The sequence below is a fragment of the Lipomyces tetrasporus genome (genome assembly GCF_029532465.1).
Source record: "Lipomyces tetrasporus strain NRRL Y-64009 chromosome Unknown POJ06scaffold_3, whole genome shotgun sequence".
In the NCBI taxonomy this organism is placed as follows: domain Eukaryota; kingdom Fungi; phylum Ascomycota; class Lipomycetes; order Lipomycetales; family Lipomycetaceae; genus Lipomyces; species Lipomyces tetrasporus.
In genome coordinates this window covers 172,885-194,181 of record NW_026611598.1, presented here as the reverse complement: position 1 = coordinate 194,181, position 21,297 = coordinate 172,885, and the positions used below count along the sequence as shown (strand labels likewise).

General features: G+C 47.3%; 7 protein-coding genes across 7 annotated transcripts; 4 read left to right on the top strand and 3 right to left on the bottom strand.

The window, feature by feature from the left end:
• The first annotated feature begins 480 nt into the window (after window positions 1-480).
• Window positions 481-2,350, top strand: POJ06DRAFT_273986 (Metallo-dependent phosphatase-like protein). The gene is made up of 2 exons (XM_056189606.1): window positions 481-1,152; window positions 1,206-2,350. Exons 1-2 carry the CDS (start codon window positions 615-617, stop codon window positions 2,270-2,272), a joined length of 1,605 nt encoding a protein of 534 aa, XP_056045136.1. The 5' UTR covers window positions 481-614; the 3' UTR covers window positions 2,273-2,350.
• A 440-nt stretch (window positions 2,351-2,790) lies between these two features.
• Window positions 2,791-3,501, top strand: POJ06DRAFT_69291 (uncharacterized protein). The gene has a single exon (XM_056191406.1). The coding sequence runs from the start codon at window positions 2,977-2,979 to the stop codon at window positions 3,412-3,414; it is 438 nt and encodes a 145-aa protein (XP_056045135.1). The 5' UTR covers window positions 2,791-2,976; the 3' UTR covers window positions 3,415-3,501.
• Window positions 3,502-9,043: 5,542 nt separating this feature from the next.
• On the bottom strand, window positions 9,044-9,279 carry POJ06DRAFT_280431 (uncharacterized protein; the record flags this gene model as incomplete). Its single annotated transcript, XM_056189879.1, has 2 exons — window positions 9,044-9,105; window positions 9,183-9,279. The coding sequence occupies 2 exons, from the start codon at window positions 9,277-9,279 to the stop codon at window positions 9,044-9,046; spliced, it is 159 nt and encodes a 52-aa protein (XP_056045134.1).
• Window positions 9,280-9,646: 367 nt separating this feature from the next.
• POJ06DRAFT_69318 (natural resistance-associated macrophage protein-domain-containing protein) lies at window positions 9,647-11,936 on the bottom strand. The gene is made up of 3 exons (XM_056191407.1): window positions 10,997-11,936; window positions 10,675-10,946; window positions 9,647-10,621 (listed from the first exon to the last, which is right to left on the bottom strand). The coding sequence occupies exons 1-3, from the start codon at window positions 11,609-11,611 to the stop codon at window positions 9,817-9,819; spliced, it is 1,692 nt and encodes a 563-aa protein (XP_056045133.1). The 5' UTR covers window positions 11,612-11,936; the 3' UTR covers window positions 9,647-9,816.
• Window positions 11,937-14,995: 3,059 nt separating this feature from the next.
• POJ06DRAFT_288511 (major facilitator superfamily domain-containing protein) lies at window positions 14,996-17,057 on the top strand. The gene is made up of 3 exons (XM_056190301.1): window positions 14,996-15,766; window positions 15,824-15,838; window positions 15,894-17,057. Exons 1-3 carry the CDS (start codon window positions 15,491-15,493, stop codon window positions 16,782-16,784), a joined length of 1,182 nt encoding a protein of 393 aa, XP_056045132.1. The 5' UTR covers window positions 14,996-15,490; the 3' UTR covers window positions 16,785-17,057.
• Window positions 17,058-17,712: 655 nt separating this feature from the next.
• On the bottom strand, window positions 17,713-18,044 carry POJ06DRAFT_247604 (uncharacterized protein; the record flags this gene model as incomplete). Its single annotated transcript, XM_056186918.1, has 1 exon — window positions 17,713-18,044. A coding segment is annotated over one exon (323 nt), but the record flags the coding sequence as incomplete, so codon positions are not given.
• Window positions 18,045-19,014: 970 nt separating this feature from the next.
• Window positions 19,015-19,948, top strand: POJ06DRAFT_193750 (uncharacterized protein; the record flags this gene model as incomplete). Its single annotated transcript, XM_056184923.1, has 2 exons — window positions 19,015-19,492; window positions 19,569-19,948. The coding sequence occupies 2 exons, from the start codon at window positions 19,015-19,017 to the stop codon at window positions 19,946-19,948; spliced, it is 858 nt and encodes a 285-aa protein (XP_056045130.1).
• Between the last annotated feature and the right edge of the window lie 1,349 nt (window positions 19,949-21,297).

Genomic DNA, 21,297 nt, shown 5'->3' with positions numbered 1-21,297 from the left:
GCGGGGCAACCAACCTGCTCGCGATATCACGAGGATAAGCAACGGCAAGAAACTTGGATGCAGGGCAATTTCCTTGTTCGCCAGAGGCAACGTCTATGCGAGTAATGGCAGAATATTCAGTGCCTCACAGATGGCCGCCCTTGATCGACCCAGTAGGCTCGCAGTGTCCACGAGCTATGGGACAGCCGGGAAATCCCGCCGACAGCCGACCCCGGTGCAACAGGTAGCCCTGACTTTTGCAAGTAGCTAAAACTACTTAGAGTTACTTCTGACTTGCAGTGATAATGGCGGCACATGGAGCAGCGGCTAGTGAAATTTCAGATTAGTGCGGAAGTCTATGATTGGCAATCGAGCGCACATCCTAACTCTAATCCTCTGCATGAGAAACGGACAGTCGGCTGTTGGCTTTCCACCTGCTCTACTCATCGCTCCTTTCCATGTAATGCTGGCCGCTAGCAACTCACATTCACACGTGGGTGGAAACACCACTCAATGGAGCGCTGCGGCAATGTCAATGGCAATCGCAGCGCCTACCCCTGGCCGCGAGGATATAAGAGCCTGTCTCTCGTCGTCTACGATTCTGTGCAGCTGTCTATAACCAACGGTGTGCCACGATGCGTTCCACATTTGTGATTGCACTCGCATTCGCGAGCTCCGCCGTGGCTCAAATCAATGTCCCCGGTGCTGTCCCAGTCAACAAGCTCGAACCACTGCAGCATCGTCTCGCATATGCGGGAACGACTGGCATGACCGTCTCATGGAACACATACGAGAAGGTCGATGAACCCACCGTCTACTATGGCACCGACAGCTGGGACCTCTCTAGCTACGCTACTGGCGAGTCCGTCACGTTCCAGACCTCGTTGACTTGGAGCAACCATGTCAAGGTCACTGGACTACAACCCAACACGCAGTACTTCTACGTGGTCTCGAATACCAATTGCTACAACTGCTCCGAGCTCCCGGCTTATACCTTCACCACTGCCCGTGAGGTTGGCGATTTTACACCTTACACGGCCGCCGTCGTTGTTGACCTCGGTGTTATGGGCCCGGATGGGCTTAGTACCACCAGCGAGGGTGCGATGGATGAAGTGAACACCACTATCCATAGTCTTGCCCGATATATTGACGGCTATGACTTCGTCTGGCATCGTATGTAAATTCCACATTAAGACTAGCATGTACTCTGCTAACGTTTAGGACAGCTGGCGACATTGCCTACGCAGACTATTGGCTCAAAGAACAGGTCCAGAAGTACCTAAAGCCCGTTCCCGTCGAAGAAGGATACAAGGTGTATAACAGACTTCTTAACAAATACTACGATCAGATGCAGCCCGTCACCGCCACGCGGCCATATATGGTCGGTCCCGGCAACCATGAAGCTAACTGTAACAACGGCGGTACTACCGACAAGGAGAAGAATATCACGTATACTGTCGAACTCTGCATGGAAGGCCAGACAAACTTCACCGCGTACCGCACTCACTTCCGCATGCCGTCGGCCGAGTCTGGTGGTGTCGACAACTTCTGGTACTCTTGGGATCACGGCATGGTTCATTACGTCCAGATTGACACCGAGACCGATCTCGGACACGGATACATTGGTCCTTCCGAGCCTGGTGGCACCGGTAAAGAAGACTCCGGTCCTTTCGGACGGATGAATGAGCAGACGGAATGGTTGGAGAATGATCTCGCCTCCGTTGACCGCACCAAGACTCCATGGGTCATCGTCTCTGCCCACAGGCCGTACTATGCGGCCCAACAAGGCGCTAATATTTGCACATCATGCAGAGATGTCTTTGAACCTATCCTTCTCAAGCACAACGTCGACCTTGTCCTCTTTGGCCATATCCACTTTTACGAGCGTAATGCACCCATCGCGAACGGCGTTGCTGACCCGAACGAGCTCGACAATCCATCCGCACCATGGTACATTTTGAACGGTCTGGGCGGCCACTATGACGGCATTGACACGTACGACGAGCCGCTTCCAGACTATGTCCGCTACGTTCAGGATACTGACTACGGATGGAGCAAGCTCACGTTCCACAACTGCACGCACATGACACACGAATTCATCGTTTCCGGTAACGGCACTGTTCTGGACACGGCTACGTTGTACAAGAACCACACCTGCGACATGTCATCGTCGAATGCTTCTGGTTCCAACAGCCCTGCACCAATAACAATTGAAAACGGTAGCGCGTCGTTGAAGGCCTCGTCGGGATTACTTGCGATCATTGTGGCTGCTGTAGTGATGCTTGTAATGTAGGTGTGGGTCTTTGGTGCCTATGTGCGACTATTTATAAAACTTTGCTAGTATAATGAAGCGTTATGGCAAAAAGTTTGGGGTTTGCATTCAAAATTTCTGATTATTTTCTCTTTTTTTATTTAGTCGAATAGAAGTCCATAATCGCCTCCGTCCTGCGTATCTGGGCGATAGCGAAATTTGATATACCTATGACATATATCGCCTTGATACGAAAATTTTGTAAACGCCAACACCACAGTTGTGCAAATCACATCACCGAGCAGTCGGACACTGCTGCTCTGAGAATAGAAATATGCTAGCCTTTTTCGCCAGGCACGCGAATTGCCATACATGTTCGGTACGTGTTCAACATAGGGACGGCACCAAGTCCTTGGCCCTAATTGCCTATGGCCAACTGGCCCACTCTATAAATCTTCCCTCTCTCTGGTCGGTCCTAAGTTCTAACAAAACAGAAATATTCCTAGTATTAGCGCAAAAAAGAAACAAAGGCCCGTGTCCTGTTTAACGGATCAACGGACGGTCCAAACGATCTCTCTCTTGGGAATACCAGACCCTCGCGAAGTAAAGACCAATAGCTATTAACAATAACAACTCGCAAGTCAAAAAGATGCTAATGTTAATAGAAACTTATCAATTGTAAAGTCATTTACCAATGGCACTGCGGGACTGGTCGCAGGCTTTGGATCGATGCTTACTTCCACCCGATGGTATGGCTACGTCATACTAATCCCATGCATTGCTTCGCTTTTCGTTTGCAATTACACCTGGCGCAATTGGATTGCATACAGCCGCAAATCGATCGAACATTTTGGTCTTGTCGATGCGGCTTCGCTTGTCGAAGAGCTCAGATTTGTATCACACCTGTAACAGACCTCGGAGCAAGCTGGCAAACAGGCAGTTGCTGTCGTCGAGCTTATTGCGAACAGTGGGCTTTCGAATCGTTTTGTTCGCGGCTGTTGCAAGAGAGCGACCTACTAACGCCGGCAACTGATGGTTCGAATGAAGAACCACCGGATGTTCTCGCAGTCGCGCAGGAGTCTATTTGCAAGGACGGACCCATTATTTGGCGGGATAGAGAGCGCCACTTGCTAGAAATACTTGGCTCCTATAATAGTCTTGTGTCAACATCAATGAAACAATAGATGGTTTTTAAGAAGACATCTTTACGGAGGTCGTGTAGCACTCATGCCATTTGTTGAAAAATATGACTATATTGAAGCGCACACTAACAGACTCTAATTAACTACAGGTTCCTATGACCTCTATATATGCTTTGGACGCTGTCTTCTGGAACCTTCTAGACATTCCATGAATACCCAATTGCGTCATCGTTACACATTGCTAGAATATTCCACAATCAACGATTGTAGGCTAGAGTGTTCTACACATTTCCACACACCCCCCGTAGCCTATGATCGTTGCCAATTCGCACTAATCGAGTAGTCGCACCATCCCACTAATTTCCCATACCCAACATCGTAACGAAATCTCCAAACTTAATTCGTTCTAGACTCTTCGTAAGTCCATCAGCTACCATATTGTGAGTGTCAATCCACTTGGTACTGATTTTCTTATCATTCACTAGTTCCCTTATGAAGTGGTGTTGTATTTCGACATGTTTCATCCGTCCGTGAAATTTCGGGTTCTCGGTGCTTGCTAGAGCTGCCTGATTGTCGCAAAATATCACTAGGGGCTTTGACGCTTGCCCGTAATCTCAGCCATTAGTTGGCTGAGCCATACTGCTTCTTTACCAGCTTGAGTTAGCGCGTAGTACTCAGCTTCGCAACTGCTCAGAGCCACACTGCTCTGCCTTTTCGACGACCAGGAAACGGGTCCTCCGTTTAACATAAAGACATATCCCGATGTCGACCTTCTTGTATCTTTGTCCCCAGCCCAATCTGCGTCGCTGAAACCAATCAAGTGAGTTTCACCGATGTGCTGTTTTTGGCGTCGATAAATGATTCCGAGATTTCTTGTTCCAGATAGATACCGAAGAACGTGTTTTGCTGCTTTCATATGGACTTCCGTGGGATTTGACATGTACCTAGACAGTTTTCCCACTGCATATGCAATATCCGGCCGTGAATAAATAATTGGGTTCATCAACGACCCGATAATCGATTGATACCTCGTTAGGAACTCGAGTGGGGCTTGATAACCCTCTTCCGTAGGCTCGTCCAGATTGGCCGATGGTTGAAAGGGAGTATGGACAGTCTTAGCGTGGTCCATGCCTTAACGAGAGAGGATCTTCTCTATGTAAGTACTCTGTGCAATCTTCACTGAACCATCTTTCCTCTCTTCAATATTCACGCCTAGGAAATATGATACTCGTCCTAGATCTTTCATTTTGAACTCCTCCTGTAGAGTTTGCTTCAGCTCATCGATACGTTTGATTTCTTTTCCAAATATCAGCAAGTCATCGACATAGAGTACCACAATTAACTCGTGCTTAATGAACATGCATGGATCGCTTTGTGAAACTTGGAATCCTCGACTCGTTAATGCTTCGACAAATCTGCCGTACCACTCTCTCGGCGACTGCTTTAATCCATAGAGTGTGCGGCGTAGCTGACATATCATGTCCTCTCCTTCGTTGAAACCTTCTGGTTGTTCCATATAGATCAGTTCCTTTAGGTTCCCGTAAAGAAATGCTGTCACAACGTCCATTTGGTGGCAAAACCATCCATCGATAAGTAGCATCGCAATCAATAGTCTCCATGTTGCTGCTTTTACCACAGATGCGAAGGTTTGGTTATAATCCTGCCCGATTTCTTGTTCATAGCCGCGCACCACTAGCCGCGCCTTTCTTCGTTGGAGGTTTCCCGAGGAATCCGTTTTGGTTCTAAATACCCATTTATTTGTCAGAACCCTCCTTCCTTCCGCTTGACTTCTTGGAACCAGGACCCAGGTTTCATTTTCCTTTAGCGACTTAATCTCATCCTCAGATGCTGTCATCCATTCATCACCGTCGGCACCATTAACTGCTTCTTGAAATGTTTTGGGATCTGGGTCCTCTGCCGATTTAACCGCGAAGACAGAAGCTTCCGTTGTTCCGTCATTATTGAATGCTGCATTTCCGTATCTCATCGGAGGGCGACCGCGAGTCACCCTAGTCGATCTTCTTGGAGGACCAGAAACCGTTGCATGATCACTTTCAATTTGTCTGGCTGTCTGATTTGGTGCTATCGCGTTCGATCGTTGTGGCGGAGCAAGCGTAATGGTGGTGTCGGTCTCGGACTCTTCTTGAGATTGTGCAGGCTCTTCTGATTCTGATTGCGTAACCTGTTCAGCGACTTTATCGCCAAATATGTCGATTGCATAGTCTTCTCTATCTTCCGTCGATTCAGGCTGCACCTGGCTGTTATTTGCAGTTTCGACGAACGTGACGTCCCGTGCTCGGATTACCTTTCCCGCGTCAGGCATCCATATTCGAAAAATATTATGGGCTTCTGTTCCGACGAAATAACCTGGTTTGCTCCTAGGCTTAAACTTTTCGCTCCTCGCTCTTCGCTCGCTAGGTATCAGTGCCCATGCTTTACATCCCCATATTCGAAGATGTGAGACGTCAGGCTTTGAAGGTTGGTCGTTCGGGTAGAGACACTTTTCCATCATTCTCACAGGAGTCTCTCCGTTAAGTGCTCTGGTGGGGAGCAAATTGCTCAGTCTAGCGGCGTGCTTTAGAGCTTCTGGCCATAGCTTTTGCGTTAATCCTGACATGGCAATCATAGTCCTTGCCATATTGTTGAGCTCCTTATGAGGACGCTCGCCTTTGCCATTCTGTTCTGGCGTATATGGCACCGTAAGTTCTTGCTTGATCCCTTTAGCCTTTAAGAAAGCTTCTAACCTACTGCCACCAAACTCGAGTCCGTTATCCATACGGATTCGTTTAACGGGTTTTCCCGTTGCCTTTTCTGCCCAATTGCAGAATTCGCATAGCCGATCATATGCTTCTCCTTTAGTCTTCACAGGGTAGACCCATTTGCCGCACGTTGCATCGTCCACGACACTGAGGTACCAACTTGAGCCATCATATGCTTGAGGTTTGATTGGTCCCACCACGTCAGTATAGATTAATTCCATTGGTTCCGTTGCTTGCGCTGGTCGGTCGCGTGAAATCTGTCTTTCCTGTTTTGATTCAATGCATGTCTCGCAAACAATTCTTTCTTGTTGAAATATCAACTATATACTCAATAGGGTAATATAGGTGCACATAACGAGAGTAACACTCTGCAGTGACTAAAGAATAACTCGGTACTGCAAAGACAGATCTGACGATCGAAGCTTTGCTGATGGCATGTGGCTAAACCTTGAACGTCGTGTGGGAAAGCACGAGTTAGGCATTTGAAGCCTATTGAACATTGACTCTGAACCACACTTGAGCCGCACCATCGTAAGAAAGGCCACGGCCTCACAAACAATGACTGAGACAATTCTGCAGAACGATGGGATAATACAGTTACCAGTCCGGTCTCATGATAATGTGCTTTTGGACATGAGACTTTATTTCTTTTAGGGCTGTGTCGGATGCGGATATCCGCCTAATTTGACCGTATCCGCCATCCGCCATCCGCCATCGCGAGGTTGGCGGATTTACATCCGTCATCCGTCATCCGCCATTACAAGTTTGTCGGATCCTCATCCGCCGTCTTGTCGAATAAATCCGCCTTCCTATCCGCCTTGATCGGATAAATCTAAAATAATTACACTAGCCTAATTAGGTTAGAGGGTTTCCTTTGATAATTTAGCGCCAAACGTTATTTGGAAATCAAAATTTCACCCGATTCGTTAATACGACTCTCTCACCTTAAGTAAATAATAAAATAGTCAGGATTACAAGACAATGTACTTGTCAGCAAACGCGTGCGGCATCGACGATCTGCATTCTGTAAGCGCGTCGACGAGAATGTGCAATGTTCTGCCTGAGAATTAATCCAGTCTTTTCAAATCTCGAATACAAACCTCGAAATCCATAGCTAACTCGTTCGGACATTGCGATAAAATATATCCTCGCGGAACTCTAAATGTAAGGGTTGACAGGAATTGCACTATATGTTACGTGGAGCTGGATGGCTTGTAACGATATATTTTAGAATATTATCAATGAGGACTCGGACGGGGAACGAGCGTTTCTTATTACTCCTCCCTCGGCCCGGTCCGAGCCTCTACAACCAATAAGCACTAAATAATTACAAAACAAATAAGCAAAACTTTTCGTATCCGCGGACGACGTGTCGGCCTCGAGTCGGTGGAGCCTAGGTGGGGCCTCGGTGGGGCCTCGGTGGGGCGCCAAGCGCCGAGACAGGAACGAAGGTACGAAACCTCAGGAGCGGTTCCTGACACTCTAAGCGTTTCGAGAATATACACTTCTCAGCTATATTACAGTGAACTTGGACCTGACCTTAAATACTCCACATCGATCTTTCCTAATTAGGAAATTATTCGCCTTATCCGCCATCCGCCGGCGGATACGGCGGATAAATATCCGCCAATTTGGGACCTGGCGGATATTTATTCGACATCCATATCCGCCAACTTAAAATGCGGCGGATATTTATTCGAGGCGGATAATTTGGCGGATAGAATCCGCCATATCCGCCCATCCGTCACAGCCCTAATTTCTTTTTGACTGACGTCAGAAAGAGTCTGATGATTGATCATCGTTACCTGATACATTGCGTGGTAACATCACCTGCTGATGTAATCGAAAATCATTACTAGTTAAAGATCAGCAGTTACGACATGGATTGTCAAATGATCAATCATCGGTGACGTCCAGATTTGGGTCACAGAAAGCCTATTTTTCTGAAGTGCAAATTCTTGTATATTTAAAGACCTCTTAATTCCCTTGGGACCGGATGATCAATTAGATCAACGGATCACCACAAACCCCTCATTGTTGTTCACAACTTCCACTCGCTCATAAAACTTTCAAACATCGCAACACTTTCTGACGCATTCTTTAGATTAATTCCATTTGTGAGACCTGCAGTATTTCTGACTCGTTCCATTGAAATATGTCCTAATCTCGCATGCCAGAGATCCACTGGTTCCACGGCGGCACTAACAAGTTCCTTTTGCACTACCTGTGCATCTAGTGCGTACAACCCTCGGTAGTCTTGAATGTTGCCGACTTTTGTCCCGGTAGGTGTGTGTATCAACGTCCAATCTGACCCGTCATAGGTCAAACGCGCGTCCTTTGATGATCGGAAACGGTCCACACTTATCAAGTTGGTGAAGAAACTAGGAACTAAGTGTACATCCTTCAAGGTAAGTGTTGAATTGGTATTTCCGACAGTAAGTTTCACTGTTCCAATTCCTTCGGCTCGCACACCACCTCCCAGACCGTCGAGAGGCTTTTTCCAGCTAGTGTCAAGCTCTTCGAACAATTCTGCCTGACAGCATATATGTGCTGTTGCGCCACTGTCGATAAACCATGCAGTCCTAAGATCTCTGTCGCTATTAAATGCGGAAGCCGCCATGTTTAGTTTCGGTCCTTGATCCTTCGGAGTCTTGGACCAACAGTCTTTGGCTATATGCCCTTTCTTTCCGCATTTGAAACAGGTCCTTGTTTCTTTCTTCTTGCCGTGTCCTGAGCCTCCCTTTGCTCGGATAGCAAAGGCGCTCTCCTTCTCCTCGTTTCTAGATTCCTCTAGGAAATCGGTCGTGAGGTCTTCGATGGTAAGACCCCGTCGAACTTCGGCACGTTTCAGTCGTTTCCATATTTCGAAACCGGAACCAACTGCCTCAAGGAAGAGCCTAACTTGTTCTTCCTCATCGACTGGCTTCCCCGTTGACGCGTGACGGCTCACTAAGCCGGTGAATTTCTGAACGAACTCATTTGCGTCCTTGAAGTCCGAGTACTTCAGGCTCGCTAACTCTCCTTTGAGCTGCATCCTTAAACCTGCTGTACTCTGGTCGTACAGCTTAAGCAAACGATCCCATATCTCTTTTGGCGTGGGACTGTCGCCAGGGATCTGAGCCTGGACCTTGATGCTCAGGCTCCCCATTATGGTCGCGGAGGCTTTCATCTCCTCCCGTTCCTCCTTCTGTTGTTCTTCTGGGCTCTTCCCTTCCTTAGCGGGACTGCCCTCGAGGAATTTGAAAAAACCTTTACCCTTCAAGATGAGGGTCATCTGCCGCTTCCACGGCACCCAGTCTTCGGCTCCGTCGAGCTTCCAGACTCGAATGTCCCTATCTTCTGACATTCCTTAGGTTTCTTCTGTTTCGTTCTTTCCAATGGTTGCGCTCAAACAGGGCTCATAACCTGTTGTAATATATGACTATTTTGAAGCACACTCTAACAGACACTTATTAACTACAGGTTCCTATGACCTCTATATATGCTTTGGACGCTGTCTTCTGGAACCTTCTAGACATTCCATGAATACCCAATTGCGTCATCGTTACACATTGCTAGAATATTCCACAACCAACGATTGTAGGCTAGAGTGTTCTACACATTTTCACAAACAATCTCACCACAGAGCATCAAGCCCCCTTCCCCCTTCCTCCAAGATTCTAATCTTCGCAACCGTTGTATCATCTTACGCTTTACCCATACCAACCAAGACCAGCAAAGCGACGTTCATGACTGCAATGACCAACCAGATAAGGATGGCCAGCACCGCCACGGCCCAGTGATTTCTCATCTTCACCCCTTCAGCCGCGGTCCCGTCTGCCGGAGTTCCAGTCTCAACGGTCATATATCGGTTCCGACAGGTGAAGTAGATTAAAGGAGCGGTCACAAATGGAAGGATAACGCTCAACACAACCTGAGTTGCAGTCAACGTCGCATTGAGTCCCTCTTTGCCGACGGCAGCAGCGATGATGATACTTGGAATGATGCTGATGGATCGAGTGATCAACCGCCTAAGCCAAGGAGCTACGCTCCAGTTCAACATGCCTTCGCTGACCATCTGGCCAGCCATAGTGCAGACGATCCCAGCGGAGATTCCCGACAGGAGCAATGCCAACGCAAAGATCGTGCCCGCAACTGGAGAAATGGTATCCGACAGGAGCTTGTGGATACCGAAAAGGTCCGCTTCCCCAGCCTCGGAGTTTTCAAACAGCGAGGACCCCGCAACGATGAGGATGGAGCTGTTCACGAATAGGGCAAATGTGAACAGTGACAATGCAAGTTCGATGATAGAGTATTTAAGGCAGTTTCGGATCGCGGCAACAGAGGGACGGTATCTTTCGTCTTTCTCGTTGCTGCCAATAGGGATGGATGAGGCTACACGTCCTTCATCAATGTCGAATCGCTTCAGGCGCGATTGCACTATTCCGCTGCCTAGGAATATAGAATGAGGCATCACAGTCGCTCCGAGGATACCACAACTGAGGTACAGCCTACCTACCGAGTAAGAAATACTATCATCATACTTAAAAAAAAGACCACATACCCATTGGATTCAACGACAGCAGCAGACGGAACGTATCCTCTAAAAACTTCTCCCACCGCGGTACTGGGCATGAGGGACAGCTGAATGCAGAAGCAGACAACCACACCCAGTACCAACATCATGACGAACAGTTCAAAGGCGCGGACTGCGGTCATGGACCCATTGGGTCTGTAGAAGATGAGGATCACCAGAACATCGACCAAGGTGATAGCACAACCAGCCACGAGAGGAATGTGGAGAAGGAGATTCAATGCAATGGCAGACCCAACAACCTAGATATATCAACACCACCACGATAAATGCCAGGAGAAGAATTTCCTACCTCAGCGATATCCGTCGCGATAATGGCCGCTTCAGCACAGATGTATAGAATGATCGTAAGCCACTTGGGCAGATGGGCCCGGCAATTTTCGGCCAGATTGAGACCGGTGACGCTCCCCAACTTGATGCAGAGGGACTGCAAGAAGATGGCAAATAGATTGGACATCAAGACGATGAACAGCAGAGCGAATTTGGTTTCAGCACCAGCTGCAACGTCTGTGGCATAGTTTCCCGGGTCAATGTACGCAACCGCTATCAGAAACCCCGGACCAACAAACTTCGCATATTTGATAAAAACTTGCAGCATCCGACGGGAATAGCGAGCCAGATGGGCTTTCCAGGGAGAATCATTGCATCCCCCGGAGCCCTGGGCCCGCTCCCCATCGGAAGCTAGCTTTGCGATAGCGTCGTAGGGCTTCTGTGGAGGGGTGTCCTCCTCCTCGTCAACGCCTGAAATTGGCATATTCGCTGCATTACTTCCAGATTCCCTCTGCTCTCTGAGATTCACTATGCCATTGAAATCCTGGCGTGTCGTCAAATCACTATTTAAGTGCGGAGGACTTTGGTTCCAAGTCGGATGGACAAGAGAATCGTCCGTGCGCGAGGGACAATTCATTATTGCAAAAGCCGAGCGGTGAGGAATGGGAAACTGGAGAGTCAAATGCTAGAAACTGATAGTCGGCGGTTCTAGGCGAAGCTTTGACTACGCTGTCTGGTGAGAAAACTGGGTTCTCCGCGGGGATGGCCAGGCTTTATATGTCGGGCCATCGCTTCTGATTCTTGGCTATCACCTCACTATTGTTTGTATGTTGTTTCGCCTGGGGCCAAGACGTCGCTTCACCCTCTGCTCAGGCTTTGCTGCGTTGCTGAGAATTAAGTGTTGTCAGTGATCCGCAGGATTTTTGATTCGTAGGCGAGGAGGCTCGGCGCGCATTATCGGCGGTTAAAGGGGCATCAGTGAGGGGGCGAAAAAAAGGAGAGGTAGCTCCTTTAGTCTGTATGCCAAGGTGCAGGACGTCAACACCTGTCCCAAAGAGGAATGGTCTGTTACCTTAAATAGTCTTACTCTTCTATATTTAGCTCGTTACTACGCAAGTGCATAGTCTGCGGTAGAAAAAGATTGTGGATTAATTTTATCAAGATGCCTGAGGAGATATTTGGCTCTTGTCCGGGCTATCGTCAAGTTCATGGCCGTTGTTGAGTGATGTCGTTAAGAGATACGGCGATAGTGAGGACCCGATTTGACAGCGGATAGTTTGATGAGGCTTAATTAACCCCACACTTCTGGGCTGGATCTAGTTCTGGGATAGCCTCTCCAGCCACGTGTGGCCGATCCCTGTGGCGCTCGCCAGTGCTCATTGTCGCCGGTGCCAACGCATCAAGTGTCGGCTTTTTCTTTCTTTTCTCTTTTCTTTTTCCATATGATATACATATACATAAGGGCGGAATATATTTGAAAGTTCACAAGAAATACGATCATCATGAAGGCTGGTTTGATTCCAACTGGCTACCCTTTCCTCGGTCAAGACCCTTCAAGACTTAGCAGAAGTCAAGGGATCTACCGACAGTTAAATGCCGAGCTCAACCTCTACATATTCATTCGACGACCCCGAACTCGATGGGAGTACATGTGCGCAAAGTAATTGAACAACATAAGCTCATCGAAAATAGCTATCATCGTTGTCTTCTCTCGCGCGTGCTATCCGGCACTTTCCCTCTTGAGCTGCAGTGAGCGGCCAGGTTACTGCCACGCAAGGACAGCATCTTCTTTTCCGTAAATTGATAACCCTAACACGGAAATAGGGCCAATGATGATCTCGTGAGACAGAACGGCAACAATGGGGGTCAGTGGAAACGGGCGAACGGCTACGGATTTAGGTTTGGGAGTTTGGTCTGTGAATCTGGGATCTGGCAGATCCGTGCATCTGGAACGCCTCGCAAATTCTGGTCAAAATCTGGTTGCTTATGTAACGACCAGATCTGTGGATTTGCGGATCTGGTCGTGCCAAAAAGTCTACGGGAAGACACCCATTATTTCAGGCTGAATTTCCGGGGGTGGTGTGGATATCCGGGGTAGGTACGGATACAACAGGGTTATGGCGCCATGCACCACTCTAGTTTTTCACGACAGCCAAAAAAAACTTTCAGCACGGTTATCGTTGGTTTCAGCACGGCACTTTGCAACAGCACGGCGGCGCTCTCCACTTGTACTCACCACAACGCTTCTGTACTGCATCACTCAAGGCCACAACGGCATATACGCCAGATACAACTAGACAAGAAGATCTTGATCCATATGAACCTGTCGGCATTCTCGCCGTCTTAAATATTACAGACTTCAGAGTAAGCTACACTTCTAATGCGGACCATATGACTACGTTCGTTGGAAAACTACTCATAAACTTGTTGCGCATTGGCACATCAGTTCCCCCTACGGAAAGAGATTTACCACTGGGTTGATCATTCTGATGTACGTAGTGCATAAAAGTACAAAACATGACTAAGTACGATTGGTAATTGCAGCTGTACGAGAGATAGTAACAGATAATGGAAATGAGATCGTTGACGACAGCAATCTTTAACCATTGGCCGATTACGAAATATACACAGCTCAAACAGTAAGCGGGTATTTCCGTTCGTATTAGCAACTGGCATCTACTACAAGCTAGCGAAACAAGTCCAATTAGAGACGTACTTGACCGAAGGCGAAGAAAAAGAAGTTTATGTTCATGCAGATAGAACCTAGACTCTAACATGTTAGCATATACGACAACATAAGGTGTTAATTAGACCGTTAAAATGCAGCATGATGGCAAGGTTTCTGGTAAGGACGCCAAAGAAGTACACCATCCATCACTAGAGGATCAGCAAATTCACAAATCTAATAACAACGGGTACATATCTGTTAGGATCCGCATGTCCTTATTATTGACACGTGTTTTGACGTGCTCCGGCTTAGGACGCGCACCGGGTCGATGTGATGCACTGCCGCGAATGCCGGTTCATTCCACGACTAGAGCAACAGAAGGTATTCCTAATCAGTACCTATCACAAGATGAATGAACCAGAAGCAGTATGTAGGCATCCTATCCTCACTAATACACTCACTAAAAGCTTTCGAAACGAATTGCGACGTAGAACCAAATCGTATCCCCGCTCTGAGCAGAAAGTTGGATCCTGACAAATAGAACGATGAATGATCGCTTTCAATCGTTAGCATCAATCAATAAATAGTGGTCAGCTAAAAACCTCACTGCAGGATAATAACTTCCGGCACTTGTGTCCTATGTAAAACCTTCTAATAGTCGACGCTACCTCTCATTGTGAGTCCCTAATTCGTGGCCGTTACTATGATCTAACATTCGGTTTGAGCGATATGGAAAGATAGATCCTATGTGAGGTCTTGATTATCTCACGGTCCACGGAACATCTGACCCTTTGTGATATTAGGTGATTACAAGGATCACCAGCCGTAGGATCTGACAAACAGAAAGTCTTTTCGAACAGTAATTTAGTTGCAATGGTCGGAAGGTAATTACAGCATACAGATGTAAAGGTTCATTTCGGGAACATGAGATTTGCGATATGGAACTTGCAATGTATATTTGTATTACTGACTGTATTTGAACATCATGAAGCTAATCATACTCCATTTACCGCTCCGCAGGATTTAATACGGTATCCTTGAAAATATTGATAGTCTTCCAATGGGGTTCATGCTGTCTTCTTTTATAAAATCGTCGCATTGCTGCATTTACTAAACACGATGCTTAGCCTGGGTTCGCAGTCTATCTTGCAGTTCCAGCACTGAATAGAGAGGATGCTCAAGTCCGGAAGAGTTATAGTGGGTGTATGAAGACACTCCATGAAGGGAGACACCAGCCGAAGGGACTGAGCTTGGCAAGATCAGCCTGGAATAAACCCTAAACCTCAATAGTTTTATAACTGCTGCTAAATGTGGCCATAGAAGGGGCTGGCGAGCATTTCGAGCATGCTAGCCCAGAGACAGCGAGAGCGTCCCAGTAAACGGTCTAGAATTCGGAGAGCCTAAATTAAATAGCCAGGCAGGGTGGGTTGAATAATATGATACGTGGGATCTACATGAAATTGACTATCTATTTCAGCGTGAATATCTCTAATGTATTAACCATACCAGTTGTGTTCATGTATATTACAAATCGTTGAAGCGCAAGCGCGATGGTAGATCTTGGCGTTAGCATATACAATTCTATAACGGGTAAGTAAGCAATGCGCCACATTCAAATGTGGCCCCGCGTTCATTGACAACATACCAAGCAGATGGCTCAGCACCGGCACTCCATCGCTAATTAGGAGGAAGGGAACTAGACGAGTACTCCTCAAATTGTTGCGCGCCCCCTTCACAATCCTCGTGAGAATTCACAATACTATATAATATCATGCATATGTCCGCTCCCATTCCTCACAAGGCAAGTTTCACTGTTCCATGCCATAAAAATTCAGCAAGACCCGGGATATGGTCGAGACTGAACCCGTAACACTTTACACAGGAGGCGGAGATATTGAAGATGCCGATGCAGTCATAACAGCGCTGGCCATGGAGAAGTCGCAGGTTGAGGCCGACGTCGTTAGGGGTCCACTGCCTGCAATTGACACCAAATTCAGCGAAGCCTTGGACGATACCAGATCCATACATAGCCAAACCTGGAATAACCCACCGATTAACAAATGGCGATTGTTGGCTATCCTTCTTGGATTCGTAATAATGGGAATGAACGACTCCACGCCAGGAGTGAGTATACCAGTATCGGATGAATTGACATGAATGATGCTAATAACAATGTCTTAGGCCCTGTTACTATATGTATGCGCTCTTCACACATTTTATATACGGAAAGTTAGTAGACTGACCGGCCTAGATTGAGTCATATTATCACCAGACTTACACCGTGATATCGCTCTGTTTTCTTGCCCCTGCAGCTGGGTATATGATAGCGGCAGTTTTGAACTCAAATGTGCACATCTTACTTGGTAGATCGGGAACTATTTTAGGAGGGCTTTCGTTGATCTGCTTAGCATACTCTTTAATCTGCTGGACTCCTCCGCTCCCAGTACTTGTCACTTCTTACGGTATTGCCGGTCTCGGTATAGGAACAATAGATGCGGCGTGGAACGCATATGTTGCGGACTTGCAGCATGTGAATGAGATCATGGGATTGATGCATGGTTTATACGGTGTCGGTGCGACAGTTAGTCCACTTATCTCTACTGCTATGGCATCCTCCGGTACTCGGTGGAGTTACTACTATTTTATTATGTTGGGTGTTATCGTAAGTATATTTTTTCTCAATGCGTATGCATTTTGGGGTGAGAGTGCAGCAAAATATATGAAAGATCATCCGCCTGCTGTCAATGAAGATGGTGAATCGCAAGGTCGACTGGCAGAAGCACTGAAGAACAGGTACACTATAATACTGGCTTTCTTTTTATTCTTCTACATGGGCGTCGAAGTCGGATTGGGGGGTTGGATTGTTACATTCATGGTAACTGAGCGTCATGGAGAGCCGGCAAAGATGGGTGCTGTGGCTTCCGGATTCTGGGCCGGCTTAACTGTCGGTCGTGTGGCACTTGGCTTCGTTACCGGTAGAGTAGGCGAGAACACCATGTTAACGATTTATTTGGTTTTGTCACTCGTGTTTGAGCTCGTATTTTGGCTTGCTCCATCCATCATTGTCTCAGCCGTCAGCGTCTCTCTCGTCGGCGTGTTTATAGGACCATTGTTCCCAACTGCTATGATCGCGCTCTCATGATTATTGCCGAAGCGGTTGCACGTCGCCGGTATAGGCTTTGCCGCCGGATATGGCGGATTCTATCCGCCAATTATCCGCCTCGAATAAATATCCGCCGCATTTTAAGTTGGCGGAGATGGATGTCGAATAAATATCCGCCAGGTCCCAAATTGGCGGATATTTATACGCCGTATCCGCCGGCGGACGGCGGATAAGGCGGATAATTTCCTAATTAGGAAAGATCGACGTGGAGTATTTAATGTCAGGTCAAAGTGGCAACTGGCAAGGTTCACAGTATTGTAGCTGAGAAGAAATATTCCGGGAACGCTTAGAGTTCCGCGAGGATATATTATATCGCAATGTCCGAATGAGTTAGCTATGGATTTCGAGGTTTATACTCGAGATTTGAAAAAACTGGATTAATTCTCTGGCAGAACATTGCACATTCTTGTCGACGCGCTTACAGAATGCAGATCGTCGATGCCGCACGCGTGTGCTGACAAGTACATTGTCTTGTAATCCTGACTATTTTATTATTTACTTAAGGTGAGAGAGTCGTATTAACGAAAACGGGTGAAATTTTGATTTCCAAATAACGTTTGGCGCTAAATTATCAAAGGAAATCCTCTAACCTAATTAGGCTAGTGTAATCATTTTAGATTTATCCGATCAAGGCGGATAGGAAGGCGGATTTATTCGACAAGACGGCGGATGAGGATCCGACAAACTTGTAATGGCGGATGACGGATGACGGATGTAAATCTGCCAACTCGCGATGGCGGATGGCGGATACGGTCAAATTAGGCGGATATCCGCATCCGACACAGCCCTATACGAGTGCTGCAGCCTTCTCTCACCGAGACAACTCAATCAATTCCAGATGTTGCCGCTTTTGACAGCTAGCAACTTATAGGCGTAGCTGGTTGTTGTCGCAACTGTTGGGTTCCAGGCCGAAGGTTTACCCTAAACTTGTAGGAAGCAGTTCATTTTCGCAATGAGTTCGACTGTCACAGAGGTTAGCCTTGTCCCAACTTTCACAATAGCCCAACAATGAGCTATCTTTCAACAAAATTCTGCATTGTAATACACCTAGACCAAGCTTCCCGTGCAACATGGGCCAAGTTATACGCGGATACCAAGGAACCCCTGACTCCAGTTTCCTGGGTCCATTCGACTGCAGCCGAATTGGAAGCGAAGAAGTTGACGTTTGGACACCAATCGCAACAAATGGAGCCAACATTTGATAGATCCGCGATGAATACAGTAATGCTAGTGCCATGGAGAACCCCGTTGACAAAATTAATCTGAATGGGTTTGCTTGTCGACGGGTCTATCGACTTGGCAACACCTGAAGCATTTAGAGCGCCGAATATGCCAAGTATATCCAGTGCACACCACGCCCAGAATCTTCTTCCATTAATCGAAACCTCATTCTTTGTAGGAGTCACGCTTAAACCAATGACTCCTACAATGAATCCATCAGAGTCTAATTTCAAATGACCGCATCGATGTATCTTCTCCAGGCAAACTGTAATAGTTCCATGTTCAAATTCGTCACCGTCTCGAGATCAGTGACGTTAACGTAGTTTACGTGACGGTAGTAAGACCCCTCATGATGTATTTTACGCGAAACTGCTATACACCTGCTACCTCGCTCTCCCTGACGGGATAGTGTCGGCCGATGGGGTAGCATTACACCAACGATTGTCGGGTACGCTAGGTCGAGGAATTGGGACACTACCTAGGTTGCAAGTAGAGATCTGCATGGAGTTTTCAGTTTCGGGTGTGACAAAAAGCGTTAAATCGAAAAAAAGTCTGTTGCTGGGCGTGGAAACTGGCTCCAGCAGTTGGTCCTCGTCTGTGGCGTAATCTTGGCAACGACTACATATGTGACTACTGTACTCCGTAATCATGTTCTGCAAGAACTAGAGTTACGCTTTGGCTGTTGATCTCTGAGTACAAGATCGGAGCTAGCGGCGTTATATGGGCAGTCCTAGCGGCATAGCAACCTAAATCCGCTCTTCGCTTGTTCGCTCTTCGCTTGTTCGCCCTTGCGTCCTGCCGTCATGCGTTATACTCTGCAAACAACAGGAATGACCAATTCCATTTTTCAAGGTCGGCTATTTAAGACATCCCGGACACTTCCCCTTGAACGGTTGGTAAGCCAGACTGGGACAACACATTGAATTTCTCGTCACGAAATTCCAAAATAACGAGGTTTCATTCCGATCGACTTCATCCCACCTTCAAGATGACATCATCCAGGACTTGGCTTGTCACCGGTGCATCATCTGGTCTTGGAGCCGCAGTGGCCGAGGCGGCTCTCCAAGCCGGACACAATGTCATCGCCACGGCTCGCAACTGCATCAAAGCAGCCGAAGCTAATCCACGGATCTCAAAGCTTGGAGGCACCTGGATTGAGCTCGACGTGACAAGCCCCAACACCACGAAACTAGTGGAGGACGCAATAAGCAAGGCTGGCGGCGTTATTGATGTGATTGTCAACAACGCCGGGTACTCGCTGCTAGGCAGTATCGAGGACATGAGTGAGAACGAGATCGAGGCCCAATTTAGCACAAATGTTTACGGCGCCGTTCGTGTGTTGAAGGGAGTTCTCCCTTTCATGCGGGCGAGAAAGTCTGGAACTGTCGTGAATATCAGCAGTAGTGCCGGGATTGATGGATTGCCCACTTGCGCGATGTACGCCGGAACGAAATTTGCTCTTGAAGGTGAGCATTTTTATGCTTTGGACGACCTTGAAGTTCGAATGATTGCTTGTGAGATTTACTAATGAAGTGATCACAGGCATGTCTGAAAGCCTTTCACGAGAACTGGAACCGTTTGGCATACGAGTGCTCGTCGTCGAGCCAGGATCGCTCCGAACAAATTTTTGGAGTGCCTATGTCGAGCCTGTCGCTGGCATGAACAAAGCATACGCGGGGACCCCTCTAGAAAATGTCCTTCAGGCTTTCAAAACGAACAAGGGGACACAACCAGGCGATGCTGTCAAATGTGCCCAGAGGATTTTAGAAGTAGTGGACGATACCGGAATGGGAGTTGGAAAAGGAAGTTTGCTTCGATTGCCACTCGTACCAGATTGCTATAAACGTCTCCAGAGCAAAGTTGACGCGCTGCAGGAAACCTTGCTGCAGACCAAAGAGATTGCACATTCGACGGGCTTCTGAAGGGCCGCCTCCCCGCTAGCGGCAATTTATTTAAGTTATAAGAAGAAATTGTCACAGATTTGTGAATACAGGTTGGCGGGCCCTCGTCGCACACTCTTTCTCTTCCCACTCAGACAATTGAACTATTTTGCGAGTAATGACGTGGCTGGCTTGCGTTCTCAATGCCACTTTCAATTATGAAGGACAGGGAGGGGCTGCGGGTGGACCACGTGGCGTACGGTCTACGAAAGCATCCGGAGTTTGGGGCGTACTGCGAGTTCTATTCCCATGGTTCGAGCTCTTCGGACTGAGATATGTGATCGATGTGATACGGGTTCTTTAATTACACTGATGGAGGATGGGATAGAGAGAAGGACACTCTCTAATTACAATGAGCCATCTTTGGCTCGTGTTAGCTTTAGTGGATATCGCCGGAAGCTGTAAACGAATGAACATTGCAACGGAGAACAGAAGCCATGGAACAAACAAGCATATTATTCTACTAATGTCAGTGCGCTATGGTACCTGCATAGCCTTTGACTGTAGGTAATGTTGAAAATTGAGGGTGTCGTGGTGCCAGCTAAATGGCGTGGGTCATGTGACCCTACGTCATGTTAGCTAGTTGCATCGACGACGGCCGAGTTTTCACTGAGGCAGGTGGCTGACACTCATTTTCGGGTTCTCAGGTACCTAACAAACGACTATATACGTCGTTATAATGTATGCAATGCACGGGTACCATTTGGGCACAAAATAATCCTTTTGTGTAGTGGCGATTGGGAGGGTGTCTACACCTACCAGTTGTCCCCCTTATGGGAGACCATTGAACAAAATCAATCTTCCATATAGTAGTCATTAGTTAGCTCTAAGAGCATTAGTGACAACCAATTATTTATTAGTGACTAAGTCTAAACTCCCAACCGGACATCACCTAATTTCCTTAGCTTGGAAATTTGCGTACCGACAGGTGACTACACTCTGTGAGAACCTCTACGTACTTAGGTCACCGGGATAAAGAGACGGTAGTCGTTCCGGGACACTCTCTAAATTTATTGTGGATAACTAATCCAAATAAATTCAGCGAACTAGCAGGCTTTGCCTCTTACCTGTCAGAACAGCCGTTTGTCTACCTTGGACTGAGCAGGCATACTCATCTCTCGTAGTGAGTGGTACACCAGACTCAGTGAAGCCAGACATTTTATTCTAGTTCACAAAGACTAGTTTAGTTAGTGACCACGTCACTAGGCGTTTTAGTCGACCTCACTAAGGTTATTCGACCTAAGTGACCACTGCAGGGTTAGTGATACTCACTAAATCGGGGTTCTATAGACACCTATCAAGAAGTAAAAGAGGAAGGGTGCGAAAGGCAC

Excerpts from the sequence above, each read along its gene's own strand:
- POJ06DRAFT_288511 (XM_056190301.1), top strand. The coding sequence starts at position 15,491 with ATGGTCGAGACTGAACCCGTAACACTTTACACAGGAGGCGGAGATATT.
- POJ06DRAFT_69291 (XM_056191406.1), top strand. The coding sequence starts at position 2,977 with ATGGTATGGCTACGTCATACTAATCCCATGCATTGCTTCGCTTTTCGT.
- POJ06DRAFT_273986 (XM_056189606.1), top strand. The coding sequence starts at position 615 with ATGCGTTCCACATTTGTGATTGCACTCGCATTCGCGAGCTCCGCCGTG. Across the intron at positions 1,153-1,205 it reads CTATGACTTCGTCTGGCATC|CTGGCGACATTGCCTACGCA; the intron begins GTATGTAAATTC and ends CGTTTAGGACAG.
- POJ06DRAFT_69318 (XM_056191407.1), bottom strand. The coding sequence starts at position 11,611 with ATGAATTGTCCCTCGCGCACGGACGATTCTCTTGTCCATCCGACTTGG. Across the intron at positions 10,947-10,996 it reads TCGCGACGGATATCGCTGAG|GTTGTTGGGTCTGCCATTGC; the intron begins GTAGGAAATTCT and ends TGATATATCTAG. Across the intron at positions 10,622-10,674 it reads GCTGTCGTTGAATCCAATGG|GCTGTACCTCAGTTGTGGTA; the intron begins GTATGTGGTCTT and ends CTCGGTAGGTAG.